Genomic DNA, 24,537 nt, shown 5'->3' with positions numbered 1-24,537 from the left:
GGGTAATTCTGGTCATGGAAACACGGGCCGCCGACAAAGAAAGCAGAACAAAAGCTGAAAAGTGCGCAAAGATCCATTGAGAGGCGCACGCTTAGAATTACACCGCATTGTATGTTGACCTTCTTTCGCACCGTACGTAGCCATCCGTGATAATCGGAGGCGTGGTGTGAAGATGATCACGTGCAGTAGAGAACACACGCAAGTTCGAGAGAGATACGTGACCTTGGGCAGGCAACGAGAAACTGTGGCGGTGTATACCATTACAGCTGTTAAATCTTGACTTAAAGTTTTCGTGACTGCAGGAATTCATACTCTTTTGGTCTTTCCTGCAGTCCGCCTGCTGTATTTTTTTCACCTGAAGACGATTTCTCGTGCTGCGATCGAAACGTCGTGATTTTATTAAAAAATATTTTTCTATCTACGTGACTTTACCGAAAAACCCAAAGAGTATTATCATTATTAACAGCTGTTGCTCTACATCGGCGTTCTTCATTGCAAGGCCCCTGACGTACAGCCCCCGACAAACCTCCAATGGTTTCAAATGTGTGGGGGGCCCTCATACCGGTGATGTCTTATCGACCAAAGGTGGGCCCCGCTCTGGAAAGTAGTGAAGAGAACACTTTGCACGACATCAACATTAGCCATACGATCCTAGATTTGAAGTTTTCGTGACTGCAAGGATCCATACTCTGTTTTTTTGGGTAAAGTCACGTAGGTTAAAGAAGAAAACAAATTAAATCACGACGTTTCGGAGGCAATACAAGCTTCCGTCTTCAGGTGGAACCGTCACAGCTAAATTACTGATACAAATTACTGATACAGTCATTTTGCTTTGTTTTCTTTTTTAACCTACGTGACTTTACCGAAAGAAAGAGTATTAGCCATACGAAGAACACGCTCCCAGATGTGAGGCCGGTGGTGGTGATATTATTGAAATGAAGTGATCACGACTGTCCATATTGCGCCCTCGTGTGGACTGAAGGGTTTACGTGAGAACTCACCACACATTCCGTCAATAGAAGTGTGTCCAAGCCTGGAGTGTGTCATTCACACTCTGTCTACTCGACAGACCTGCTCTCCACCTGAGGACGGCTGCTTGCGTTGTGGCCGAAACGTCGTGAGAATTTTTTTGTTATTTTATTATTTCCATTCTACGTGACTTTACCGAAAGAACCAAGAAGATGAATCCCTGCAGTCACGAAAGCTTTAAATCGAAATTTAGTGTGTGGAGCCTTAATAGGGGAACACAAACCATACCGGGCGACGTTTCGGGCAATTTCCCTTCCACAATGACTGTTGCCTCCTCTATTTCCATCTACCAGAAACAGAAATTCCGTTACAAATTGTATCCTGTTCACGGCAGCATGGCATCCACAGCGGAGACGACTACTACTAAACGTTGAGTCTCATCAGCAGTCAGGCCCACGACGTTTCGAGCAATCGCCCTTTAAAAAATCTGGGGATGACCCAATGAGCATCACTTTCCATTTTAAATCCGTTCCCTGGAGGAAATGTTGCATACAACTTTTGATGTAAGCCAGTGCAGACTGTATCTCTGCATATAAATACAATTTGTAATTCTCGATTGCTTTGGGTCAAGCCAAATGACGATCTGGACACATTGCTTTGTCACGAAACTCTCCTCCATCCGAAATTAAGTGGCCAATACCCAGACGTATTTTTAAATTTGATAACGTAATGAGTCACAATTAGTGGTGAAAGCCGACTATAGAATTATCAATCGTAATATTGGCTTCAAAACCCCTGGGTGTTAAGTTAAAAGACGTTTGAATAGTTTTAATCCCTAAAACGATCGGCTTTCCGGGTCAATTAAAATAACATCCAAGTCTCGACGGGTCACACAAGTAGTCGTGTGCAGTTTGCCGCGGTCCCTGAGGCTGCAGTCTGTTTGGTTGTCCCCTCCCACCCCTGAGCTGCGGGTGCGTAATTCGCCGCGGTCCCCGAGCTCGGCCCTGTTGGAGCTGGGCGCAGTTCGCGGATTCTCAGCGGAGACCCGCGGACCAAGAGGCCAGGGACCAGGGCCAGAGATCATCACAGGGACCTGGGACCAGAGATCAACACAGAGACCAGGGCCAGAGATCAACACAGACCAACACAGAGACCAGAGCCAGTGATCAACACAGAGACCAGGGCCAGAGATCATCACTGAGACCAGGGCCAGAGATCAACACTGAGACCAGGGCCAGAGATCAACACCGAGACCTGGGCCAGAGACCAACACAGAGACCAGGCCCAGAGATCAACACTGAGACCAGGGCCATAGACTAGGCCCAGAGTTCAACACTGAGACCAACACAGAGACCAACACAGAGACCAGGCCCAGAGATCAACACTGAGACCAGGACCAGAGCCATAGACCAGGCCCAGAGTTCAACACTGAGACCAACACTGAGACCAACACAGAGACCAGGCCCAGAGATCAACACTGAGACCAGGGCCATAGACTAGGCCCAGAGTTCAACACTGAGACCAACACAGAGACCAACACAGAGACCAGGCCCAGAGATCAACACTGAGACCAGGACCAGAGCCATAGACCAGGCCCAGAGTTCAACACTGAGACCAACACTGAGACCAACACAGAGACCAGGCCCAGAGATCAACACTGAGACCAGGGCCAGGGCCAGAGTTCAACACTGAGACCAGAGAACGAGACCAGAGAGACCAGGAGTCGCCCGACCGGACGAGAGAGAAGAGAGATCAAGAGTTTGACCCGAGACCAGGACTCAAAGCCCCAGCGCCAGAGGTTACCACCGAGATTTTGGAACCGAGACCAAGAGGTTACCACGGGGGGACCCGACCGGCACAAGGATCAGAGATTACGACCGCGACCAGACAAGGCGCCAGACATCAACGCTTAGCGACGAGGATCAGATGCAGAGAGAAGTGGGAACCAGCAGCTGAACTTAGAGATCAGAACCAGACATCGAACGAGGAACCGGGAGTTCGACACCACGGCGCTTATTGGCGATTCACGACCCGGCAGACAGCCTGATAGGGGAGACTGAGACTGAGGCTTCATCGTTTGTAGCAAGCTGGACTCTGGGACCGGTATCAGAATCGTGGTGGGGTGGAGGTGGTGGGGAGGTGGTGGTGGTGGGGAGGTTCACTTGGGTCCGAATTGGGTCCGGATCGGTGCGAGAGGCTTCACCCGCGGCGTCTGAGGGCGCCTTGATGAGACGGTGATTTACTACCACTACCACCACTACCACCACCACTACTACCACTACTACCACCACCACCACTACTACTACCACCACCACTACCACCACTTCCACCACTACTACCACCACCACCACTTACACCACCACCCCCACTTCCACCACCACTACCCCCACCACCACTACCACCACTACCACCACCACTACTACCACCACCCCTACCACCACCACCACTACTACCACCACTTACACCACTACCACCATCACCACCACCACCCCTACCACCCCCACCACCACCCCCACCACCACCACCACTATCACCACCCCTACCACTACCCCCACTACCACCACCACTACCACCACCACCACTACTACGATAAGCAGGGTTGGCTTACGGTACCGTGCGAAAGAAGTTCAACACATTTTCGGTAAAGTCACGTAGAAAGGAAATAATAAAGAAATAAACGAAAAAAATGTGTTTAATATTTTTTATTATTTTATTATTTCCCTTCTACGTGACTTTACCGAAAGAACCAAGAATATGAAGCCGGTATATGTCGTGCACTTGTTAATAAGCTGCTGAGTTCTTGAGTTTGCATACTCCCAGCTTTGCAGGCTCACTTGATACGCGTGGTCAATGGCTGTGATTTATTAACATGAAGATAAGCTTGGGGTATGTGTGAGTTGGCCTTGACTTTGTGGTGAGAGCCCCGGCTTGAAATTCGGGTGTCAGCCACCCGTGACGATTACAACCAAGTTCTCAAGTGCAGCAAGTTCTTCATCTTGAGCCCAGGCACCAATAATTGCACGCAACCCCCCCCCCCCCATCATATTTCTCCAACTACAGAGGTGAAGTTAGGACGTCAGAACGTGCAGAAGCTAGATGGAGGCTTGTTCAAGTTCCAAGTTCGTTTATTAGATATAGCCCTGTGAGCCATTCGGCTCTTGAATCGGGTGCAACCGCAACAAACAGAAAACAAAAACATGAACAAGAAAACATCTTAAAGTGACTATGTGCAAACAGAAAATCCAAGAAAAGACAGAAAAATATCACATCACAGGAACGCGAGGGAGCGTGGCAGATAAGGGGGGAGGCCTTCATCCAGCAGTCGATTGATCAGGGTGGAATATTTTCTTTTTAAAGTAATTATTATGACAATTATTTTGGTTTAATTTTCCTGCGATGAACACTTTCGAGGGATTATAAAAAGTGTCATTAGTGCAGATACAGATCCATATTTGAAAGTGACCTTCAGGGCCATTATATGAGACAGGATGGTGCACTGCTATCCGTGAGAGTTTGCGTGGACCGACATATACAACAACCATCTGAACATCCATTCCATGTCAAGTAACGTTGAAAGAAGTCGATTCTTGCACACACAGTTTGACGCCGGCGTCGACATCGATCGATGCGTCAATACGCCCCCGTGTGTGTGTGTGTGAGTCACATACAGTGCGAGTAGGACTTTGATCTCCTTCATGTGCGCCGGTGGAGGTGAGTGTGGTCTCTGGGCGCCCCACGGATGTGGAATGGCTGGCGACCTCCCGTGTCCACAGCAAGGTCTCACGGCCACGGCCACACCACGAAAGCTTGAACCACCAGCAGTACCGCCGTCACTGTTAGTGGGAACGTGTTAAAGAGATCGCAGAGTTAGTGAGCACCAGTGAGTGTGTGCTGCCAGTGGTAGTGAGTAGTGGTAACTTACACCAGTTATCGTGAATACCGGTGAGTGTGATACCAGCGTTAGTGAGTACTGGTAACTTAGGCCTGTCATAGTATGAGTGACTGGGATGCCAGTGTTAGTGTGTACCAGTGACTGTGTGATTGCGGTGGTTGTGGGTACCAATCACTGCCACGGGAGCAGCAGCAGAGAAGTAGCGACCTCTCGCCAAGCGAAGGTTGACTCGGTTGACGTGATAACGATACCTGTAAACAATCCTGCTCTTGCGACCGTTCGATCATATGCAGACCCTGCTGAAATTACGCCCTGGTGGTCGCCTATCCTGACGGCATCCAGGCTCCCAACCCCGCGTGGCTGCCACGCACCCCGACGAGATCGGCCGCACTCGGGGTCAACTACTCACAGGCCGTCGCCCGGTGCCGCGCCAACATCTGTGCCCGTAGGGAGCCCTGTCCTGATTCGCCCGTGACTGCCGACCACCGTCACCACCACCACCACCACCGCCGCCGCTCTCCCGGCGAGGGGAGCGCGCGTTCGGCGCAACCGGGGAGGAGGCGGTGGGGGGAGGCGCGGCGGAGATGGCGTCCGGCGCTGAGCGTGCTCCCGCGGCGGGCGGCGGCGGAGGAGGAGGCGGCGGTGGCTCGGCGGCGAAGTCGCTGGGCTTCGACTTCCGGTCGTCGGCACGGCTGCAGGACATCGAGAGGCTCATCCACGAGTTCAACAAGCACGACCAGCGCGAGTACGACGATCAGCGCGCCCTCGAGATTCACACGGCCAAGGACTTCATCTTTTCCATGCTGGGTGAGTGGACGAGCGGACGGGCGGGCGGGCGAGCGGACGTGTGCAAGCGCGACGACTACGACGTTCCCTCCAGAAGTCGCCAACAAGGCTCGGTCCTCTCTTACAGTGAGCGAGTCGATGAATGTTGGAACAAAAATTTTGGGTGTCTCTCAGCATTTTTTCGATTTTTTTTTTCTTATGATGAAAATAGTCGACCCCTGTGTCTAAAGAATTTAGTGAGTGTAAAAGGTGCAGCATCCCTGCAATTGCTTGCCCATACCAATGCTGGCAAAAGGACATACACTCTATAGGGGGCTCTCTAGAGAGCTCTAGAGAGCCCCCTATAGAGGTATTTAGTCTGCTCTTCCACGCTGGCCAGACGTCTTGGAAGAGATCAGAGGTAACCACACTTGACCCCACCACACACGACCTGCCAATCGACTTAACTGCGGTGTACCCATTTACGCTGCTGCGTGGACAGAGGCGGCGCAGGGGGCGGTATTTAAAGTGCTTGCACCTTTGTTTGAACTGCGGCGCCTCGTACACCGCGTACGTGTACGTCGCCCGATGTGACGTGTCGTTGACGTCGAGTGTGCGTCTCGCCGCAGTTGCGGCCGTAAACCCCCTCCGAGCGTCTTGCTGTCGATTCACCCGCGTCCTCCCCCCCCCCCCCGACCGACCCCGGCTGCGCCGTACCACCACCCCCGCGATTCTCCGCGCCCCGGCGCAGGCATGGTGCAGAAGCTGGACGGCAAGCTGCCCGTCGCCAACGAGTACCTGCTGCTGTCGGGCAGCGTGCGCGAGGGCGTCGTGGACATGGACGTGGAGCAGCTGGGCGACTTTGCGCGCGGCGCAGACTACGACATGGACTTCACGTTGCTCGTCCCCGCGCTCAAGCTGCACGACCGCAACCAGCCCGTGACGCTCGACATGCGCTGCTCGGCGCCGTGCCACTCGTGGCTCAGCCTGCGCCTCTTCGACGAGGCCACCATCAGCAAGTGGCGCGGCTGCTGCACCACGGTGGAGCACCCCAACGGCGCCACCAACCACTTCTTCTCGCCGCTCAAGGTGGCCGACTGGTTCCACTGCTCCGTGGAGGTCGTGCTCGGTGGGTAAAACACCCCCCCCTCCGTGTGACGCGTGCAACTCGTGCGTGCGACTCGTGCGGGCGTCTTGTGCGTGCGCTTGCGTGAGTGTGCGTGCCCCGTCTCCAGAGCGCTGGGCAGCTGAAAACTCAGCAAGTTGGCACGATAGGGAGCGGCAGCTGGTGCATCTGTCAGTCATCTCAGTAAACCCATAGCACCCGGGGCTGTCCCGTAACCGCCTGCCGACAGCAAAAACCTTCTGCACTTCACGTGACGGCATCCAAGTGCATCTAGCCTGGCACCACCAGTATTCAGGTTCTCCTGTATGCCTGTCTTTTGCCCTCCCAGCGGTACAGCCATGATGTCGTATGCGTAGGCTTGTGACGGTGCTTCTGGGATGTGATGGTGAGGTTGTGCTCGTGCTCTCTGCGGTGGCGGTGTTGCGATCGTCTCCGCGGTTTGGGTCTCCGCAACGCTGGTGCCGTGACGGCGGCATCGTGCCGTCGCAGCGACGACGGCGCCGCGATCGTGACATCGCCATCTCTGTGCTTTGGTAAGAGCTGCGCGGCTCTCTGCGACGGTGAATCCGATTGTAACGACGGTTCCCGTCCCTCGATCGCTGGCGCCGTCTCGTCAGGCGAGATGCAGCGGAAGCCTCAGAGGGGAATGCCGCGTGTGGAGCGCGTGGAGCAGAAGGGGACGCTCGTGTCCATGGTGCTGGTCGTGGGCAGCAGCCGCATCCTCTACGACATCGTCCCCGTCGTCTCCTTCAAAGGTGACTCGCGTAGAGTCACACGGCTACACAAACTCGCGTAGAGACACGCAGATACTGACATAGAGACACGCAGATACATAGTCACACAACTACATAGACTTACGTAGAGACACGCAGATACTCACAGACAGACTCCCATACAGACACGCAGATACATAGTTACACAGCTACATAGACTCGCGTAGAGACAAGCATATATTCACAGACAGACTCGCATAGAGACACGCAGATACATAGTCACACAGCTACATAGACTCACGTAGAGACAAGCATATACTCACAGACAGACTCCCATAGAGACACGCAGATAGTCACACAGCTACATAGACTCGCGTAGAGACAAGCATATACTCACAGACAGACTCGCATAGAGACACGCAGATACATAGTCACACAACTACATAGACTCACGTAGAGACACGCAGATACTGACAGAGACACGCAGATACTCACAGAAACACACAGACTCACACAGAGAGATGCAGACTCACACAGAGAGATGCAAATACTCGTAGACACAGACACTTACTAATTCACATGGCTACACAGATACTCACATAGAGACACGCAGATAATCACATAGAGACACAGATACTGACATAGAAACGACTCGTACATTTACACAGGGACTCGGAGGCATACAAGCAGTCCCTTAGACTTACGCAGAGACCCATAGACTCTCACGGAGACAAATCACTGTCTATATAAATAAATGTGCCCACTGTTTCTGAACAGCATCTTAAGATGCGGATACATTCATATGCAGCATAAAATTATCTCACCAGCTGGCTTGGAGGGGTGAGGTCTTGCGCTCTGACCAGTGTCACGTGACCAAACATCCCAGCTGTTATGAGATCACACCAACGGATATTGTAATTCCAGAATTAATTGACATGCCCACTTATTTTCCTAAACAGTTTGAATTTTGTCATTCCCTTGCTTACATTCTGTACTCCATGTGTCTCCCTCTTTCCCAGTGTAATTCCAAGCGTGCATTTCTCCTTGCTTCTTTGCGCAATTCTCGCTCCTTGTGTGTTTTTGTCGTAACATCAGTAACCAAGCACGAGCAGCATGTTGGAGAGTATAACGTAAGCGTTGTCGTGCGTGACTATACTTCCTCGGTCTAATCCGGGCGCAGGCTGGCCGGCTGTGGCGCAGAGCTGGCTCATGGAGAACCACTTCTGGGACGGCAAGATCACGGAGGAGGAGGTGATCGGCGGCTTCTACCTGGTGCCCGCCTCGTCGCCCAGCGGCTGCCGGGACAACGAGTGGCGCCTGTCGTTCGCTCGCAGCGAGGTGCAGATGAAGAAGTGCATCCCGACGCCCTTCATGCAGGCCTTCCAGGCGTGCAAGGCCATGGTGCTGCGCCTGCTGTCCCGCCCGCAGGCCGTGGGGCCCTACCAGTTGCGCTCAGTCGTGCTCTGGGCCTGCGACCGCCTGCCCTCGAGCTTCCTGGGCCAGGAGAGCAACGAGGCGGCGCTGCTGCTGGGCCTGCTGGACGACGTCCTGCACTGCCTCGTCAACAAGTCGTGCCCCAACTACTTCATCCCGCAGTGCAACATGTTCGAGCACTTCACCGACGAGACGGTGCTGCTGCTGGCGCGCAAGCTCTCATCGGTGCGATCGGACCCCGTGGAGCACCTCTCGACGGCCGTGGAGCAGGTGAAGGCCGCCAACGCCGTGCGGCTGGAGGCGCACGCAGCGGCCGCCGCCGCCGCGGCCGGCGGCACCGCCGCCAGCGCCGGCGGAGGGTCGGGCGGCCTGCCGGGATCGCAGTCGGACGGGGCGCTGGCCGACATCCGAGGGCAGGACGACCGACTGGCCAAGAAGCTGCAGCAGCTGGTGACGGAGAACCCCGGCAAGTCCATCTCGGTGTTCATCAACCCGGACGACGTGACTAAGCCGCACTTCCGCATCGACGACAAGTTCTTTTGAGCGACGTCGTACTTTTGGGTTATTAAGAACCCAGTCGCCGCGCTGACGTCTCCTGGCCGGCATCACGGCCCAAGTCTTAACGACGCCCTGGATTCACAAAGTGGTCTCGTGACCGAGTACTGTCACCGGGTTTAACTCTCCTTCGTTCCCGAGATGCGATCGGGAGCATTCGGGGTATGATGGGATGTCGTCAGCTTTATGATGGGGGCAGGTTACGTCATTCAGAGCCGGCCTGTAATACAATTATCCAAGTAATTGATCGCTATTTAAATTTTCAGTTCAGTCGCTCTGTCTTGTCAGATATCATGAAAATAGTTGAAAGAAGAAAGAAAAGCTCACCTCTGCTCCCCGTGTATGACCCGTGACCGGAGATGATGGGCGGGGCTTGGTGACATCATCATTCGCCACGTCATACGAGGTGTGGCTTACAGGGGATTCCCACCTTCAAGTGGGTGGCACGTTCTAGGTGCGGCTGATAAAAAAATGTTTTAATCATCGACCACCAAGTAGAGGCGAAATGTCAGTTTGACAAATCGACTTCGTCGTCCAATCGTCGCAGCTCTCGGCAAGTTCCCCCGATCGGTGGCGTCGCCCCCCTCGTCACATGACTCCCCGCCGGAAGCGGCCGCGCATCGCGATCTTCGGCGGTGGCATGTGGATGACGTGTCGCCGTGTTGCGCGACGTGCCCCCCGCGGTAATGCACGGGCGACGGTGGCGTTTAAAAATAAGAAAACGGTTGATTAAGTGTCCTTTCCAGTTCAGTCGGCATGTAATGATTCACTCGTCCCGAGGGACTTGATGAATTATTACGAGTTGCGATCGTGGTTCAAATCAAGAAAAAAATTTTCTCGGAATTTCGAGTCTTGTTCATATCATTTGTTTTGGTCTCGTCTGTACATTTCTGTCCAGTCCGCCAGTCTAAGTGTCACATTTGAATATCGTTCGCACATACATCTACATAAATCGCACGTCATTGTCGCACCCACGATTAGGTCCGTGTCTCGTGAGCGTCCGGGATGAATTGATGCGTCGTTGCATGCCTACTCTCAATCGACGTTGAGGCGGCGCCAGATGAGATTTAACTCGGTCGGGGTGGGGGTGGGGTGGGGAGCGATTCGGAAACACCGGGGCACCAGAAGTGGCTTCGCTGCAGATACAGCGGCAGTAGCAGCAGCAGCAGCAGCAGCAGACGGCGTTTGATTCCGCATCTACGGTTGTCGCAGCTGTAGCCGAGGCGACACGGGAGAAGAGAGGGTGGCCCCGGCCATTGGCTGCATGCCGGTCGTTGCGATGAACGCAGCCGCGCTGCCGAGACCCGGCCATGGCTTGAAGCTCAACCCCCCGCGTACACACGACCGGCGCAGCACTCCCGCCGTTGGCGACATTGTCGCCAACGTCGCCGCCAGTTGGGAGTGGATGCCTCCAGGAGGATTAAGCGTCGTTCGGTAACCATCGCATGTGGAGCGTGCTTGCATCCGCGCGCCGCAACCGTGACGTTGAGTGGCGTAAGCCGATTGCCGCTCGCTCAATGTGGCGCCGTCGGTACTCAAGCGGTCGGAGGCGATCGCTGAACTATAGCAGTTCCGCGAGAGACTTTCGAGAGGGTCGCTGCGTTGAGCACAGAGCCGCGAACACCCACAAGCGCGGGACGTAAAGCGGCTGCGTCCCGGGTGGTGGGAGGTGAAGATCTCGGTTGGGATCATCGGCACGAGCGAAACGAGCGTCTTGGGCCTTAGAGGACTGCGTCTGCAGTGTGTCTTTTACAAGCACAGGACAAAACATTTAATTAAATTCATAAACGCTGTATTATCATTTAAACACAAAACACCGTAGGCTAACGTTCTGGGCAATGGCTCTACTTCTGTCTGCTCTGAGCAAAGCCTTCTGCAACGTTTCTTGTTGCTGGACAGTGTTGGTGAAGACAACGGCAGGACGTATTGTTTGATGTGCGCGCGCGTGCCGCTTGCTGTTGCGAGCCCCGGCTGAGCGAGCGAGCTGTCAAGTGTGAAGGTGATGCAGCTGCACCGGAGCCCGTGGGCTGGCTGGAGGGGTCCAGGCGCCAGGTAACGGAAGGGAGGGCGGGCGCCCGTGCCCCGACAGCGCCACGCTACGCCGCCGTTGCGAGCGAGAGAGCGTGGCCAGTGCTGCCGGGGTAGTCGGATGGAATCCAGGAAGCTCGCTCGTTTTACGATTCCCGCATAGGTCACGGCACTAGTCCAGGCCAGGTGTCGTCACAAAATGATACGGATTGTTTTGACACGGTTTTGTTTTTGGCGGGGTTTTCAGCAAGTGGTGGGGTTGGTCTGGGGTCGTGGTTGGGATTTGTTGTCGTGAGTGGTATTTGTCTGGCGGAGTCGACAGCCTGGCCTCTCTCGCCTCTCTGTCACGGCTATCCTTGCCGTCGGCAGGCCCAGCTTGCACAAGGTGACATCGCGCAGTGCGCCCTGGCCCATCTGCAGCCCTCCTGCCGCCCGTCTGGTCTCGTGCGTTGTATCTTTTTGTAATCGGTTCGTGCCGGTTGACATGACACGTTTCGTGTATGTATGTGAGTGTGTGCGCTTTTTTATATGTAAATAGAGTACCGTAGATGTTTTGAGTAATGCACTATGCTGACTTAATAATGAGCTGCCGAGCTCGCTAAGCTAAGTGTGGGTCTAAACGTTGAGCCGGAGTGGTGGAGGAGAAAGTGGGCGCGCATTGGGAGAGGGCTGCGGAGCAGATGCACCGATCGGACACTGGATTTTTCGTGCTCTGTCTTGTGCGCGGTCCTTGTGTCATCATGGGAGCGTGTAGGGGCCCCATCCTGGAAGGGAGGAGATTCAGGAGGGGGGTAGCAGCGGGGGGGAACAATTGGACCTAAGTTCAATTATAAGATCCACAGCACTTACAATTACCGCATTCTCTGGGTTATAAGACACACCTTTTTGCTTGTATTTCAAAGCAAAAGCTGGGCAGGTGGGGTGGGGTGGGGGGTGGGTGTGTCTTAGGATTAATCCGGTAGGTGTGCCGCGTGTGTTAAGTGAGATCAGTTTTTTTGCGCAACTCGATTGGCCTACGAATTTGGCGTGCGTCTTACTTTGCCGAGGGTCTTATATAATCCGCGATCGCAATCCCTTGCGGACGGCACAAGCTACGATTGTCATTGACCCCAGGGTCCGAAGCCACGCGCGCCCCATACGTCGTTCCTCCCCTCGCGAAGAAGCGCGACTTGGTTTCTATAGCACAGAGTCAAGCGGTGTCTTGATAAGATGCGGGGGGGGAATGGAGTATTCGAGCAGAAAAAAAATCGAAACACTGTGTGAACATATGTGGGGGGGAGGTCACTCACTCATCCGCACACCTTACGCACACACTCACACACAGGACATTAGGGCTTTTGCCACATTCGGAGCATGGCAAACATTTCATATTGAAATACATATTTTTGAGGGCCTTATTTACAGCAAAATACCGTCGTAACCAGTCTGCTTTGTATAGAGGTGACAATTTCACCCCTTTTCCCGCTGGCACGTTGGAGCCGGGCCAGCGCGGGGGGTGATTTTTCCACCGGATTCTTTTAGTTTTGCCGTGCAGAGCCCAAAGCAAACAGTGATGCACTGCTGGTCCTCCCCAAGACGTCTGCATTTTTTAGACCGGGGCCCAAGCAGAGCCAGGGTGCAGGGCTAAGGACGTGTCACCGGCACGGCTCGGGGGTTCTGCGGTGGGAAAGCACGGCGCCTCCCGACGCGCGCCGGGCTGGCTTGGCACGGCTCCGGCGTGACTCGCTCGTACATCCGAAACAAAAAAAAAAGAGAGACGTTTGATAAACGTACCGCATGTACATGGGGGGGACACACACTTGCACCCAGCTCGCAGCGTTGTGTTTACAGAGGCTCGCGGACGGATGGACGGACGGACCGGTCGACTGCACTCCCCAGACCGCTGCAGCTACAACCGGTGTGCGGTCTGTTAGGGCTGGGAGGCTGAGCACAGTGCGGCTAGGGAAGAGTGCAGTGACTCGCCGCAAGGGAGAGGAGTGCAGGGAGTGGTGATTGGGCAGGGAGGGTGATGCAAGGAATTGTGATTGAGCAGGGGGTTAGGGCAGGGAGGCTGGTGCAGGGAGTGGCGAGTTGAGCAGGGAACTGTGGTTGAGGGAGGTTATTACATTCGCTGTGGTCGATCTGGGTTAATTTCGTGTTTCGCCCGGACTTGAATGCCCTGAGTGGCCCGGCTCCCCCGCTCCCCCCCCCCCCCGCTCCCCCCCCGCTCGAGGTGCGTTGTTTGCGCGACGTCGCGATTGTCTCGTGCTCTTTCTGCAGAGAGGAGTCTCGATGTAAAACTTCTCTCGTCACAGGTGTGACGTGATCGATAGCGTTGTTGTCAGGTGATCTTGCGGGTTTATTTCCTCCGTTGTAATGAATACGTGGAATGTTTTATCGGTCGTCATGATCAGTTGTTTTTTTTTAAAGCCAAAAAGTGTACTAAACTTAAAAAAATCATCAGTGTAATCAAAAAACGAAGCGTTTCTTCAGATTATGTATGCAAGGGTACTACTGTCAAAAATAAATAAATTCTGAATTGAAACTTACCGACACTTTGCATTTAATGGCTGTCTGGAATGCGTGTTTAGGAGGCCACTTTTTGCTCCGAACACAACGAGCAAAGTGACCCCTGCGTCGACACCAACCACAGAGGAGAGCGGCAGCCCAGGTGGCTCAGCGGTAGAGCCGGTGGCTCGCAACCAGAGGGTTGCGATTTCATGGTTTGAAGGGGGAGAGGCGACTCAATCCATCGTCTCAACTGGTGTCTCTTAAAATGACGACGAATTTTGTCGGTTGTCCAATGGAGAGACTCGCCGCTGCTGCCGCCATAGAAATGAGGAATTTCCACCACAGACCTCAGGGCTCTACACGGCAGATGAGCACCAATCTCATTGCTAATTTGAGCAGCGGGAGACGGCCGACGTTTGAGTTGTGGACAAGACAGGCAGGGCAGGAGCCCGAGCCGCTCTCCAAGTCACTCTCTCGTCCGGTCGGCGATGAGGGTCCGAGATGATCCCCGACATTGGCCCACACGGTGTGTTTACACCGTCGGCTAGCTTACAAATATCCCACGGTGGGGTGGGCGCTTACCTAGGGCGTAGGCGCCCACACGTGTCGAGCCTCCCCAACAAGACCGTGCACGAGCGTGGCCGTGCAACGCTCTACCACAGCAGCTCCCAAACCTGGGCCAGCTCGGCCTTGGGCACGGTCTGCAAAGTCGCTTCATCGAGTCGGGCGTTATGCGGGAACGGATAGTGAGGTAATAATGTCCTCGCAGGGTTACGGTGTGGTTTGTGAGCGTTGACACGCGAGAGAGCGCGGGGGTTTGGACGTCTGGCGAAGCAGAACATTGCAATTCTTAGGTTTTTTCGGTAAAGTCACGTAGGTAAAAAAATTTAAATTAATAAAGTAAAATAAAAATCACGACGTTTCGGAGGCAACACAAGCTTCCGTTTTCAGGTGGAACCGTCACAGCGCGATACAGCAATCATGTTGCCTCCGAAACGTCGTGAATTTTATTTTATTTTTACCGAAAAAACCTAAGAATATGAATCCTTGCAGTCACGAAAGCTTCAAATCTAGAAGAAAAAAAAAGAACATTGCAAGTCGAGAGAGAAAGTCCTCCGTTGCGGCACCTCCAATTTCATGTTAAACTTATTTGGCACCGCACGTACACAACCGTGCTAGTCGGATCACGGTTGGCTACGTACGGTGCAAAAGAAGCACAACGTGCACACGTGCAGCGCGTCGTTCTGAGTGAGCGACCCAGCCGGGCGGCTGAGCTTGCACACACGGCTACAATGCTGCCCCGGTGCCGGCTCCTTGGTCTGTCCAGTCTATTCGGATTGGACACCAGTGGGCAGTATAAACCTGACGAATCATTACAACTGTGGGTTTTATATGGATCGGGCATCCAGGGATGCCTCGATTTAGTCAATTGATGAAAATACATTTTTTTCTGGGGGAGGGGGGGATGTTGATTAATATCACCACAATGCCTGGTATAGGCCGTGTTATTAAAACTCTCACACCACAGCCCCGCACGCTTCTGATATGTTTATTTAAACGATTCCACTGCGAACACTCAAGGCAGCGTTGGCATTGTTCTCTTTTAACGCAACCGTGCACGAACGTCGAACGCATTCACATTTTGGCAAATAATTAATTTAAATTAGGGTAACACAACACATGCACTGAACGTTCTTCTGTCAGAGCCTGCCAAGTCGAGCACAGAGCTCCGTGCCCGTGCGGAGTTTCATGACACCAGCTTTGGCTCGGAGATCTGGAATAGCAGAACCAGGTTTGGGAGACCTGTGATATCAAGACCAGGGCTGGGGGACCTGGGATGAGAGGCCAAGGCTAGGAAACTAAGGTTGGGAGATCAGGGCGGGGAGGAGGCCCAGGCAGGAGGAGCTCAGGCAGTGGTGCTGGGCGGCTGCATTTGAGGCCTCAGGGTGCGTCTCAACTCCTCGATGTCCTGAGGCCCCGTCCGGCAACAACCGCCTGCAGACAGACACACAAGTCACACACAAGTCACATACAAGTCACATACAAGTCACACACAAGTCACACACACACACGTCCCACACACACACAAGTCACACACACACACAAGTCACACACAAGTCACACACAAGTCACACACACAACGATCGACACGGGAGAACATAGAAACACGCTAAAGAAACAGAGCGGGGGGGGGGAGGTGGGGTTGACGAGGCTTCAGTGGAGGCCCGAGTCAAACGGGGAGCAAGGAGCAATTGCTGCGGTGGCGTTCGTGCTCCGTGTGAATCCTCGTGGCACTGGACTGCAGTTGTCAGCAGAAGCTAGCGCACCGATTGCTGTACCGTAGTTAAGCAGCGTTGGGCCTGGGTGGGTGCTTGGATGGGTGAGTACCGTGCGCAACAGGTGCTATAGGCTGCTGCGGCGCAACCTCGTGGGCAGCAGAGGGAGGGGCTGCAAAGGTCCATTCCGTCGCCGTTCTACAAAGCTCCCTCATCTATGCTCCTTGCGTTCAGCGACCCACACAGACTGGCGCCGTCCGCTACGGTCAAATCACCCTCCTCGCGACCCCCGCACGGTTGTGGGGGAGGCCCTCGTCCGGCAGTGGATTGACGCAAGCGGCCGGCACGCGGGCACCGCAGCGCTGGCGAGGGTGGGTAGGAGGCCTGCACGGCGGGTGGGTCAAATCGCCGGCACGCGTGCGGGACGGTGGGCGCACGAACCGATCCAGGAGACGCCCAGGTCCCTCCACGCGAGGCTGTACGTCGCCAGCGTGGGTCTGCGCGGTCTATGCTCCCACCTGCGGAAGGAATGCACGGAATAGCAGAAGCAGCAGTGGCATTAGCAGTAGTAGCAGCAGTCGTAGCAGCAGTCGTAGCAGCAGTAGCAGCAGTGGTGTCTCCCTGGTGTGGTGTGATTCTGGTGTGTCCATGCTGTGGTGTACCCATGATGATTTATACCCCCATGAGGCTGGTGTGGCACGCACCCTCGCTGCACATCCCAGTGCTCCCCGCTGTTGGGGTAGGCCAGCAGGAGTTTGTCGAAGCCCTTGGCGTTGGCGACGCCACCCAGGAGGTCGCCCACCAGCTCGGGGTCGCAGCAGTTCACCCCGACGGCCAGCAGCTGCCGCGACCGCGCGGCCAGTGCCAGCGCCACCTCGCCAAACTCCTCGCCATGGCACGTGTGGCGGCTGTCCTGCAGGGCGCGATAAGGGGTCACGTGGGGGAAGATATGGGGTCAAAGTGGAGCGCGACGCGGGGTCACGTGCGAGAAGTGATGGGGTCAAACTGGGGCGCGACACGGGGTCACGTGGGGGAAGTAATGGGGTCAAAGTGGGGCGTGACACGGGGTCACGTGGGAGAAGATATGGGGTCAAAGTGGGTCGCGACACGGGGTCACGTGGGGGAAGATAAGGGGTCAAAGTGGGGCGCAACACGGGGTCACGTAGGAGAAGATATGGGGTCAACGTGGGGTGCGACGCGGGGTCACGTGCAATGTCTTCATAGTTCGTGTGGTCTATGCACAGCACCGATCAAGACATGCAATTGCGTCACGTGTGTCGTGCCGTCGCGTCGCGTGTTCCGCGTCTCGTGTTCCGCGTCGCGTGTTCCGCGTGCCTTGCAGGAGAAGGAAAGCCACGCGGAGGCCCCGGGGAACTCCCGCAGGAGCTGCACCAGCGCGAGGCCCTCGGCGGCGCTGGGCACCGTCTCCAGGGCCAGCAGGTCCACCCCGGCCTCCAGCAGCGCCGACACCTGCGGCCGGTGCCAGTCCATCAGCTCCTGGGGCGCGTGGGAGACACGGGCTGTCAGCACCGCCACTGCCGCTCAGGACCCCCCGGCACCAGAGGCTCGGCCGCTGTCCCCAGTGACGCAACGTGTTGCTAGCAGCGCAATGCGTTGCCACCCCCCCCAACTCCCCCCCCCCCCCCCCCCCGTAGCCGAGTGCCCAAGACCCTCCAGCCCATACTTACCGGTGCAGCTGCACTGCCTGCACACTCAATAAGTGCTCTAAGAAGCTAACTGACGAGTAGAACCGAAGACTCTCACTCAACGCACGAGCACCAGTGGGGTAGCGTTGCCGGCATGGGCCCTGCGGCAAGCAATGAAATGGGGCGTCCTGTCCGATTGCTTGCCTATTCGAAGCAGGCTACATGGACGGGGGGAAGCAGGTGATAGCATAAGGTGGACACGACGCAGCGCAGAGCAGAGCAACACGCACTTCCGTTGAGAGCGCGTCCACGTAGGCCCCCGTGTACTCGGAGCCGTCGTGCAGGTGGGCTCCGTAGGGCCCCACCGAGCCGGCCACCTTCACCTCCACCTCGCGGGGACCTGTGTGAGCGGAGAGGGGCCACGTCAGCGGTGCGAAGGCGGGGACACGCGCGTCCCTCTCGCGCGCGCGCGGCTTTTCTACGGGTGTTCCGGCTTCCTCCCACGTGTATAGAAGCTCATTCATTGCCTGAAAATGTCTGAAATGTGCTGTCTGCTGTGAGGCACGTGTGTTGCTATGTTAGTGGATGATAATGATGGATGACGGTCAAGAATATATTTCTGAACTAAACTTTTTATTTTACCAGTAAGGTCCGCTGAGCTATATCGCTCTTTTTCAAAAGCAACGTGGCCACAAATGGATAGCTCAACGAAGTGGCTATCACGTGGAAATGTATAGCAGCCAAATACTCTAAACGCGTGGTGTTCATTCTAAATGTGGAGGGAAAAACCGGAGGACCCTGAGAAATATCCATGCGACCACGGGGAGAACATGCAAACTCTAAATATACAGGCTTCAGGGTCAGGATCGAACCCATGACCTCTTGCACAGCAGACGAGGTAGTTAACATCTCACCACCACGGCATTCTTATACTACAGATAATATATATTTATATATATATTGTGTAACATTTTATTTGTTTATATTTGAGTAATAGTTTGACGATGATGCTTTGAGTGGCAGATTTGTGCCAGAGAAGCGGCACACGTGTTTAAGCAAAACATTTAATTGACTTGATTAACAGAGCGGCCAATAGTACATCCGCCGGGAAGATAGAACAATTAAATAAATTTGTGCATCACGTGTTGATGAATTATTGCATCGCAGCAGAATCATGAGAGGTGGTGGTGGCGGCTGCTTGGGGAGTATTTAATCCAGCAGCTGATTGATCGTGGAAGATGATGGTGGTGCGTCTCTGGTCGCGCTCGCCTGCGGATGAGATGTACTCGCTCACGGCCTCGCGCGCCAGCCGCACCCCGGTGTGGATGAGCTGGCGCGCCTCCTCGGGGCGCAGGCCCAGGTGCGTCACGAAGCCGGGCACGCTCGCCTGGTACGTCGCCGTCGAGATCACGTCCGAGCCGCTCCGCAGGAACCTGCGCCGCAGCACGGGCCGGCGGCGTGACACCGTGACCCCCACGACTTCACGAACCAATTTAACGACAGCCCGTCGCGAATCGTGACCCTGTCACCATGACCACGATGGCCTCACGCTGCGTCATCGTAACCCTCCCGCGACCCATCAGGACCTCGCGATCTAGCGGCATAACTCGAGATCCCATCAATCATCCGCGACCAATCAGACCCACCGCACTACCCAATAGTTGATGGCAATCACAGGCTAATGTTCAGTCAGAAGACGGTCAAATAACCCACACAGCGTGGGGAAGGCCTCATTCAGAAGTGGATTGACAAGAGGGAATAACATCACACAATGTGTGATGGACATCACTGTCGGGCACTAACGTTTCACTGTAAACAGATGGATGCCAACCTACGGGACGGTGTCGAGAGCTGAGAGCAGCCGCGCCAGCCAAAGCCGTAGCGAGGCTGGCATGAGCACCCCACCCCAACCCTCCTGTTTGGAGCTCAGCAACCTGGGCACCTCATAGGCCCGGGTACAATTGCACTGCCTGTACACTGAATAGCTACAGCACGAGAGCCAGGCGACAGGAGATGACGTCCGATCAGCTTTCAGAATCACTGGTGTTGAGGCGCGGAGAGGCTTTTAGCGTCTCTCTCTGAATCAAACACCCCCCGGCAGCGTAGAGTGCCCGGGGGGTGTGTGTGTGCTGGACATGCAATCGGTGTCTCCGCTGCAGAGAATGAGGACCTAAAAGCTGTGGGTCTTTTGAGCCCTGGCTCTGCGATCTCCGTGGGGACTTGAGTGGAAACTGGGGGTTGGAGCACCACATTTACTTCGGGCAGCTAAATGTGAATCGGAAAACCGGTAGTCATTTTGCAGAATAAGTTACAGATTCTGAAAGTAAGGAATTGTTTTACTTTTAAATTCCGGTGGAATTTTGGAGTCGTGTATGCACTGGCTGGCCCCCGCGGGACCTGCCAATCAACTTCACGGTCAGTCCACGATGCCAGAGCAGATTATTTCACGTGCCCGTACCATCAGAAGAAGTGGCATTACTTTAGCGGTTCCAATTTCCCGATGTGGCCAATAACAGTGAATGTTGTGATAACCACTTCAAATGAGTGTGGTTATCACGTAATTCACTATTATTGGTCACAAATAATACGTCGGTACAACTCAAGTTGTGCTACCTTTGGTACCAATTTCTGGACTATGCAGTGTACCCTGCGTTTATTATCCCGTAACTGCTGGGCAGACAAAAGTGTGGGGGGGATTAAGAAACTTGTTTGCAGTGCCGCGCCAGCAGATGGATCGGAACCGGTGACCTCTAAAACGATGAAAAACTGAAATATTTTTTATTTTACCAGGTCAGGCCCACTGAGCTACGTCGCACTTTTTCAGAAGCGAACTGGCCACAAATGATAGCTCGACAGAGTGGCTTATCACGTGGAGCCTGTTGATTCTAAATATGGAGGCAAAAACCAGAGGACCAGGAGAAAAATCCACGCGACCACGGGGAGAGAGAGACATGCAAACTCCAAATATAAATGTCATCAGTTGGGATCGAACCCATGACCTCCCGCATACTCGGCGAGGTAGTTAACATCTTGCCTGTCATTGCTAATTGCAAGTCCAGTGTGCTCACCAGTACACCATGGCAGCTCCCTTCATTTGTTTGCTAATGAAGTCAAACACTTTTACGTGTATATTACCAGACATTTCCATACGAGTGGAAAAACGGTAACTTTTTTCAAAATTGTATGCAAAAAAAAATAGATAAACAACCCTGGCAATTACTAAAACACACACGAGAGCAGCGGCTACCTGCTACATGAGTGGGTAACTAAGTGAGTTGCCTAATTGTGACTGCTGTCAAGTGCAATCCCTCACTCGCACCACAATGCATTGCATAGTACAGGATGGGTCTTGATGATGTGGGTCTATAGGTCTCTCTACGAGTCTGTGAGTCTACGGATCTCCGTGTGAATGAAAGACCGGACTTGATGACATTGGTACAAGTCATCCGTCGGTTCCACCATCTCCAAATCCTCCCGTACCCACATCAGCCCATCTCCTCTGCAGCCCGTGCCGCGCTAGTTTAACCCCCTGCATCCGGCCAAACAGAAGCTGCCGGGGCACGGAGAACAAAAATACACACGCACGCACAGCTCATGTGACGGCGGCAGTGAGTGGGAAGCGGATCCATCGCACGTGGAATGAACACGAGCACGAAAGGGCCCTGCAGTGAGACGCGCGGGTGCTTACAGAGAGTGCGGCATCTACGTTACACAAGGCCAGGCTCAAGCCGAGCAGATCACTTCCAAAGTCATGGCAGAGACACTGAGGAGCCACTTACGGCTGAGATCCGCCCGTTTGATCCCCGGTTTCAGCCACCCAATCCTGATTAAGCGCGGTACGTTCACGATCTCAGCCCGCTCAGCAATGACTGCGCGCACACACACACGCATAAAATAAAAATCCCGCGATCTTTAACTCGGTTTTCACTTAATTTTAGCAAAATATTCCGGCTTTTTTTGAGAATTGATAAATCACGCGGTGGGCTTGGACCGCCAACATTATGGCCGTCTCTGCAGCGGGGGCATGCGGGAGAGAAGCAGCGTCGTGTTGCGGCAGCAGCAGCAGCAGGAGCAGCAGCAGCAGGAGCAGCAGCAGCAGGAGCAGCAGCAGCAGCAGGAGCAGCAGCAGGAGCAGCAGCAGGAGCAGCAGGAGCCATTCGTTCAGTCGGTGACCGTCCAGTGTCGAGGCCGCTGCTGGCCACGAGGAGAGGGGCTTCAGGAGACACAGAGCCCTGTCGTGCTGCTGTTCCTCCTCCGTTGAAGGGGTGCCGAGTGGTTTACTGCCAGGTCCAGAGTTCGGGCTCCATGGCCACAATCACACGACTGTGGATTGTCGTTACTGTGTCTCTCTGTATCTCGATGGTCCAATTTTAAGGTGCACTGTGATCGAGAGACTGCGTGGTCTTGGTTTGTTGTTGTTTTTCAGCATTGCCCCAGCTTGCATTTCAAGTTCAAGTTCATTTATTAGGTATAGCCCTGTGAGCTATTCGGCTCTTGAAACGGGTGCAACCGCAACAAACAAAAACATGAACAAGAAAACATCTTAAAGTGAATATGTGACTAAGTGCAAACAGAAAATCCAAGAAAAGGCAGCAAAATATTGCAGAAAAAACACCGTACACCAACGCTGTGTGCAAAAATCCCAGTGGGATGCAAGTCAAACAACCAACAACAACCACAAGACAACTTAGATTAAGGCCATCAGTCTAACTCTGTACTACAACAAACAAACATGGCTAAACCAATACACTTTTCGAAATCACCAAAATAAAGCCATGAAAGCAATGAAACAGTGATCATAGGAACTGTGACGGAATTTGCACAATAAATGGCATAAACAACATGCACATTTGTAATGCATGTACGCGTGCAATTTGCACTCCCATACTTATTAATATTTCTCTTTATTAATTTTTTTAATTACTTTCTCAACTTTTCTCTATCTTACTCGAGTATCTCTTTATCGTATTTTTTGTTGATGTAACTTGCTAACCCATCCCTCCAGTCTACATATTCTGATTCTCTATGTATCTCTATGAGTCTATACACATCTCTATGGGTCTCCTCTATGCGTCTCTATGGGTTTACTGTGGGGTGCAGAGTGCGGGTGGATAAGAAGTTGTTAGCGAGTGACTGGGTGCACGTCACGAACCTCAGGTGGACGTCCTTCACGGCGTCCGGGTGGGTGAGCAGCAGCCGGGAGCTCCACAGGGGGTCACCCTGCAACGCACGACACGTGACAGAGTTCATGGTGGGGGGGTGGTGAGGGGGGGGTGTTGGGGTTAGTGGGGGGGTGGTGGGGGGTGGTGAGGGGGGGGTGTTGGGGTTGGTGGGGGGGTTGGTGGGGGGGTGGTGGGGGGTGGTGGGGGCCCATCTAAACCCCCACCGCCTCCGTCCCGCACACGCGCCCACCCAGGCCCAAGAAGAGACAAGGAGGTACCCCCCCCCCCGCTTCCCACCACTTAGACCTAGAGGGGGACCCCCCCCCCCCCACCTGCAGCAGACCACCGCCCACCTCCTGCAGGGGCACCCCCCCCCAGCACCTGCAGGGGGAACCCTCCCTACCTGCTGGAGCAACAACAACAACCGCCATTCGCCACCAAGTGGTGGTGACGTCACCACGACGCTTGTGCCAGGCCATGTGCACCTTGAGGCCACGTGAAGTGTCGAACGCCCGCTGGCAGGAGGAGGTCACGGGGCAGACCCAGCAGGTGCCACGGGTCGACTGACCGAGATGACTGACCCCCCCCCCCCAGCATTTGCAGGAGGCACCCCTCCACCCCCGTCACATCCGCAAGGGGAACCCCTTCCCCACCTACAAGGGGAACCCCTCCACACCCCCCCTCCCTCCAAGGGGAACCCCTCCACCCCCGTCATACGTCACACCTACAAGGGGAACCCCTCCACCCCACCACCTACAAGGGCAACCCCTACACCCCCCCCCCCACCACCTGCAAGGGGAACCCCCCCACACCCCCCCACCACCTCCAAGGGGAACCCCTCCACCCCCCCACACCCCCCCCCACACCCCCCCCACACCCCCCCACACACCCCCCCACACACCCCCCCACACACCCCCCCACACACCCCCCCACACACCCCCCCACACACCCCCCCACACACCCCCCACACACCCCCCCACACACCCCCCCACACACCCCCCACACACCCCCCACACCCCCCCCACACACCCCCCCCACACATCCCCCCCACCCCCCCCCACACGCCCCCACACACCCCCCCCCCACACCCCCCCACACCCCCCTCCACCCCCCCCCCCACACCCCTCCCACCTGCAAGGGGAACCCCGCCGCCTCGAGCTCCGAGGAGACGCCCCCGTCCAGCAGCAGCAGCGGCGAAGCGAACCCCACGCGCGCCATGGTGCGTCACGTGGCGCCGCGCGTCACGTGACGACTCGACTCGCTGCTCACGTGACGCGCCGGGGTCACGTGACGCGGGCAGCCGTCAGGGTCGGAGGTCGCGGCGCGGATTCACGTTGCGGGCCTGTGCAGGAGGGAGGGAGGTTCGTCTGCCCGGCGGTGTCTTCTCTCCTCTCCTCTTCCTTTCATTGCTTTCACTGCTTTCATGGCTTTATTTTGGTGATTTCGAAAGTTTTTTGGTTTGGCCATGTTTGTTTGTTGTA

General features: G+C 54.9%; 3 protein-coding genes across 7 annotated transcripts in view; 2 read left to right on the top strand and 1 right to left on the bottom strand.

The window, feature by feature from the left end:
• The first annotated feature begins 1,966 nt into the window (after nucleotides 1-1,966).
• Nucleotides 1,967-14,006, top strand: LOC133357167 (nucleotidyltransferase MB21D2-like). Of its 5 annotated transcripts, none has more exons than XM_061574982.1 (5): nucleotides 1,967-3,203; nucleotides 5,311-5,668; nucleotides 6,389-6,755; nucleotides 7,370-7,507; nucleotides 8,646-14,006. In XM_061574982.1, the coding sequence occupies exons 1-5, from the start codon at nucleotides 3,196-3,198 to the stop codon at nucleotides 9,440-9,442; spliced, it is 1,668 nt and encodes a 555-aa protein (XP_061430966.1). In that variant the 5' UTR covers nucleotides 1,967-3,195; the 3' UTR covers nucleotides 9,443-14,006. The 5 variants fall into 5 exon arrangements, with proteins under 5 accessions (XP_061430966.1, XP_061430968.1, XP_061430967.1 ...); XM_061574984.1 differs by having other exon boundaries at nucleotides 6,378-6,755; XM_061574983.1 differs by having other exon boundaries at nucleotides 5,155-5,668; nucleotides 6,378-6,755.
• A 1,499-nt stretch (nucleotides 14,007-15,505) lies between these two features.
• LOC133357152 (homocysteine S-methyltransferase-like) lies at nucleotides 15,506-24,304 on the bottom strand. The gene is made up of 8 exons (XM_061574961.1): nucleotides 24,188-24,304; nucleotides 23,047-23,114; nucleotides 19,164-19,327; nucleotides 18,185-18,294; nucleotides 17,584-17,745; nucleotides 16,953-17,161; nucleotides 16,690-16,766; nucleotides 15,506-15,967 (listed from the first exon to the last, which is right to left on the bottom strand). The coding sequence occupies exons 1-8, from the start codon at nucleotides 24,272-24,274 to the stop codon at nucleotides 15,879-15,881; spliced, it is 966 nt and encodes a 321-aa protein (XP_061430945.1). The 5' UTR covers nucleotides 24,275-24,304; the 3' UTR covers nucleotides 15,506-15,878.
• Nucleotides 24,247-24,537, top strand: part of LOC133357150 (DNA excision repair protein ERCC-5-like) — a 20,284-nt gene continuing 19,993 nt past the window's right edge. Inside the window, 1 exon segment of the mRNA XM_061574960.1 lies at nucleotides 24,247-24,417. The gene's annotated coding sequence lies outside the window, so the exon portion shown is untranslated.

This window comes from Lethenteron reissneri, chromosome 57 (assembly GCF_015708825.2).
Source record: "Lethenteron reissneri isolate LAM-NWPU_2019-01 chromosome 57, ASM1570882v1, whole genome shotgun sequence".
In the NCBI taxonomy this organism is placed as follows: domain Eukaryota; kingdom Metazoa; phylum Chordata; class Hyperoartia; order Petromyzontiformes; family Petromyzontidae; genus Lethenteron; species Lethenteron reissneri.
Note: the sequence above shows the minus strand (reverse complement) of the source record. Positions and strands in the feature narration are given on the sequence as shown.

What these genes read in the sequence shown, in the direction of transcription:
- LOC133357167 (XM_061574982.1), top strand. An exon ending in CTTCATCTTTTCCATGCTGG is followed by an intron (nt 5,669 to 6,388) that starts GTGAGTGGACGA and finishes GGCATGGTGCAG; the next exon opens with AAGCTGGACGGCAAGCTGCC. An exon ending in CTCCGTGGAGGTCGTGCTCG is followed by an intron (nt 6,756 to 7,369) that starts GTGGGTAAAACA and finishes CCGTCTCGTCAG; the next exon opens with GCGAGATGCAGCGGAAGCCT.
- LOC133357152 (XM_061574961.1), bottom strand. Translation starts at nt 24,274, where the DNA reads ATGGCGCGCGTGGGGTTCGCTTCGCCGCTGCTGCTGCTGGACGGGGGC. An exon ending in CGGCGGGGTTCCCCTTGCAG is followed by an intron (nt 23,115 to 24,187) that starts GTGGGAGGGGTG and finishes CGTGCGTTGCAG; the next exon opens with GGTGACCCCCTGTGGAGCTC. An exon ending in CACTGGGATGTGCAGCGAGG is followed by an intron (nt 16,767 to 16,952) that starts GTGCGTGCCACA and finishes TTCCTTCCGCAG; the next exon opens with GTGGGAGCATAGACCGCGCA.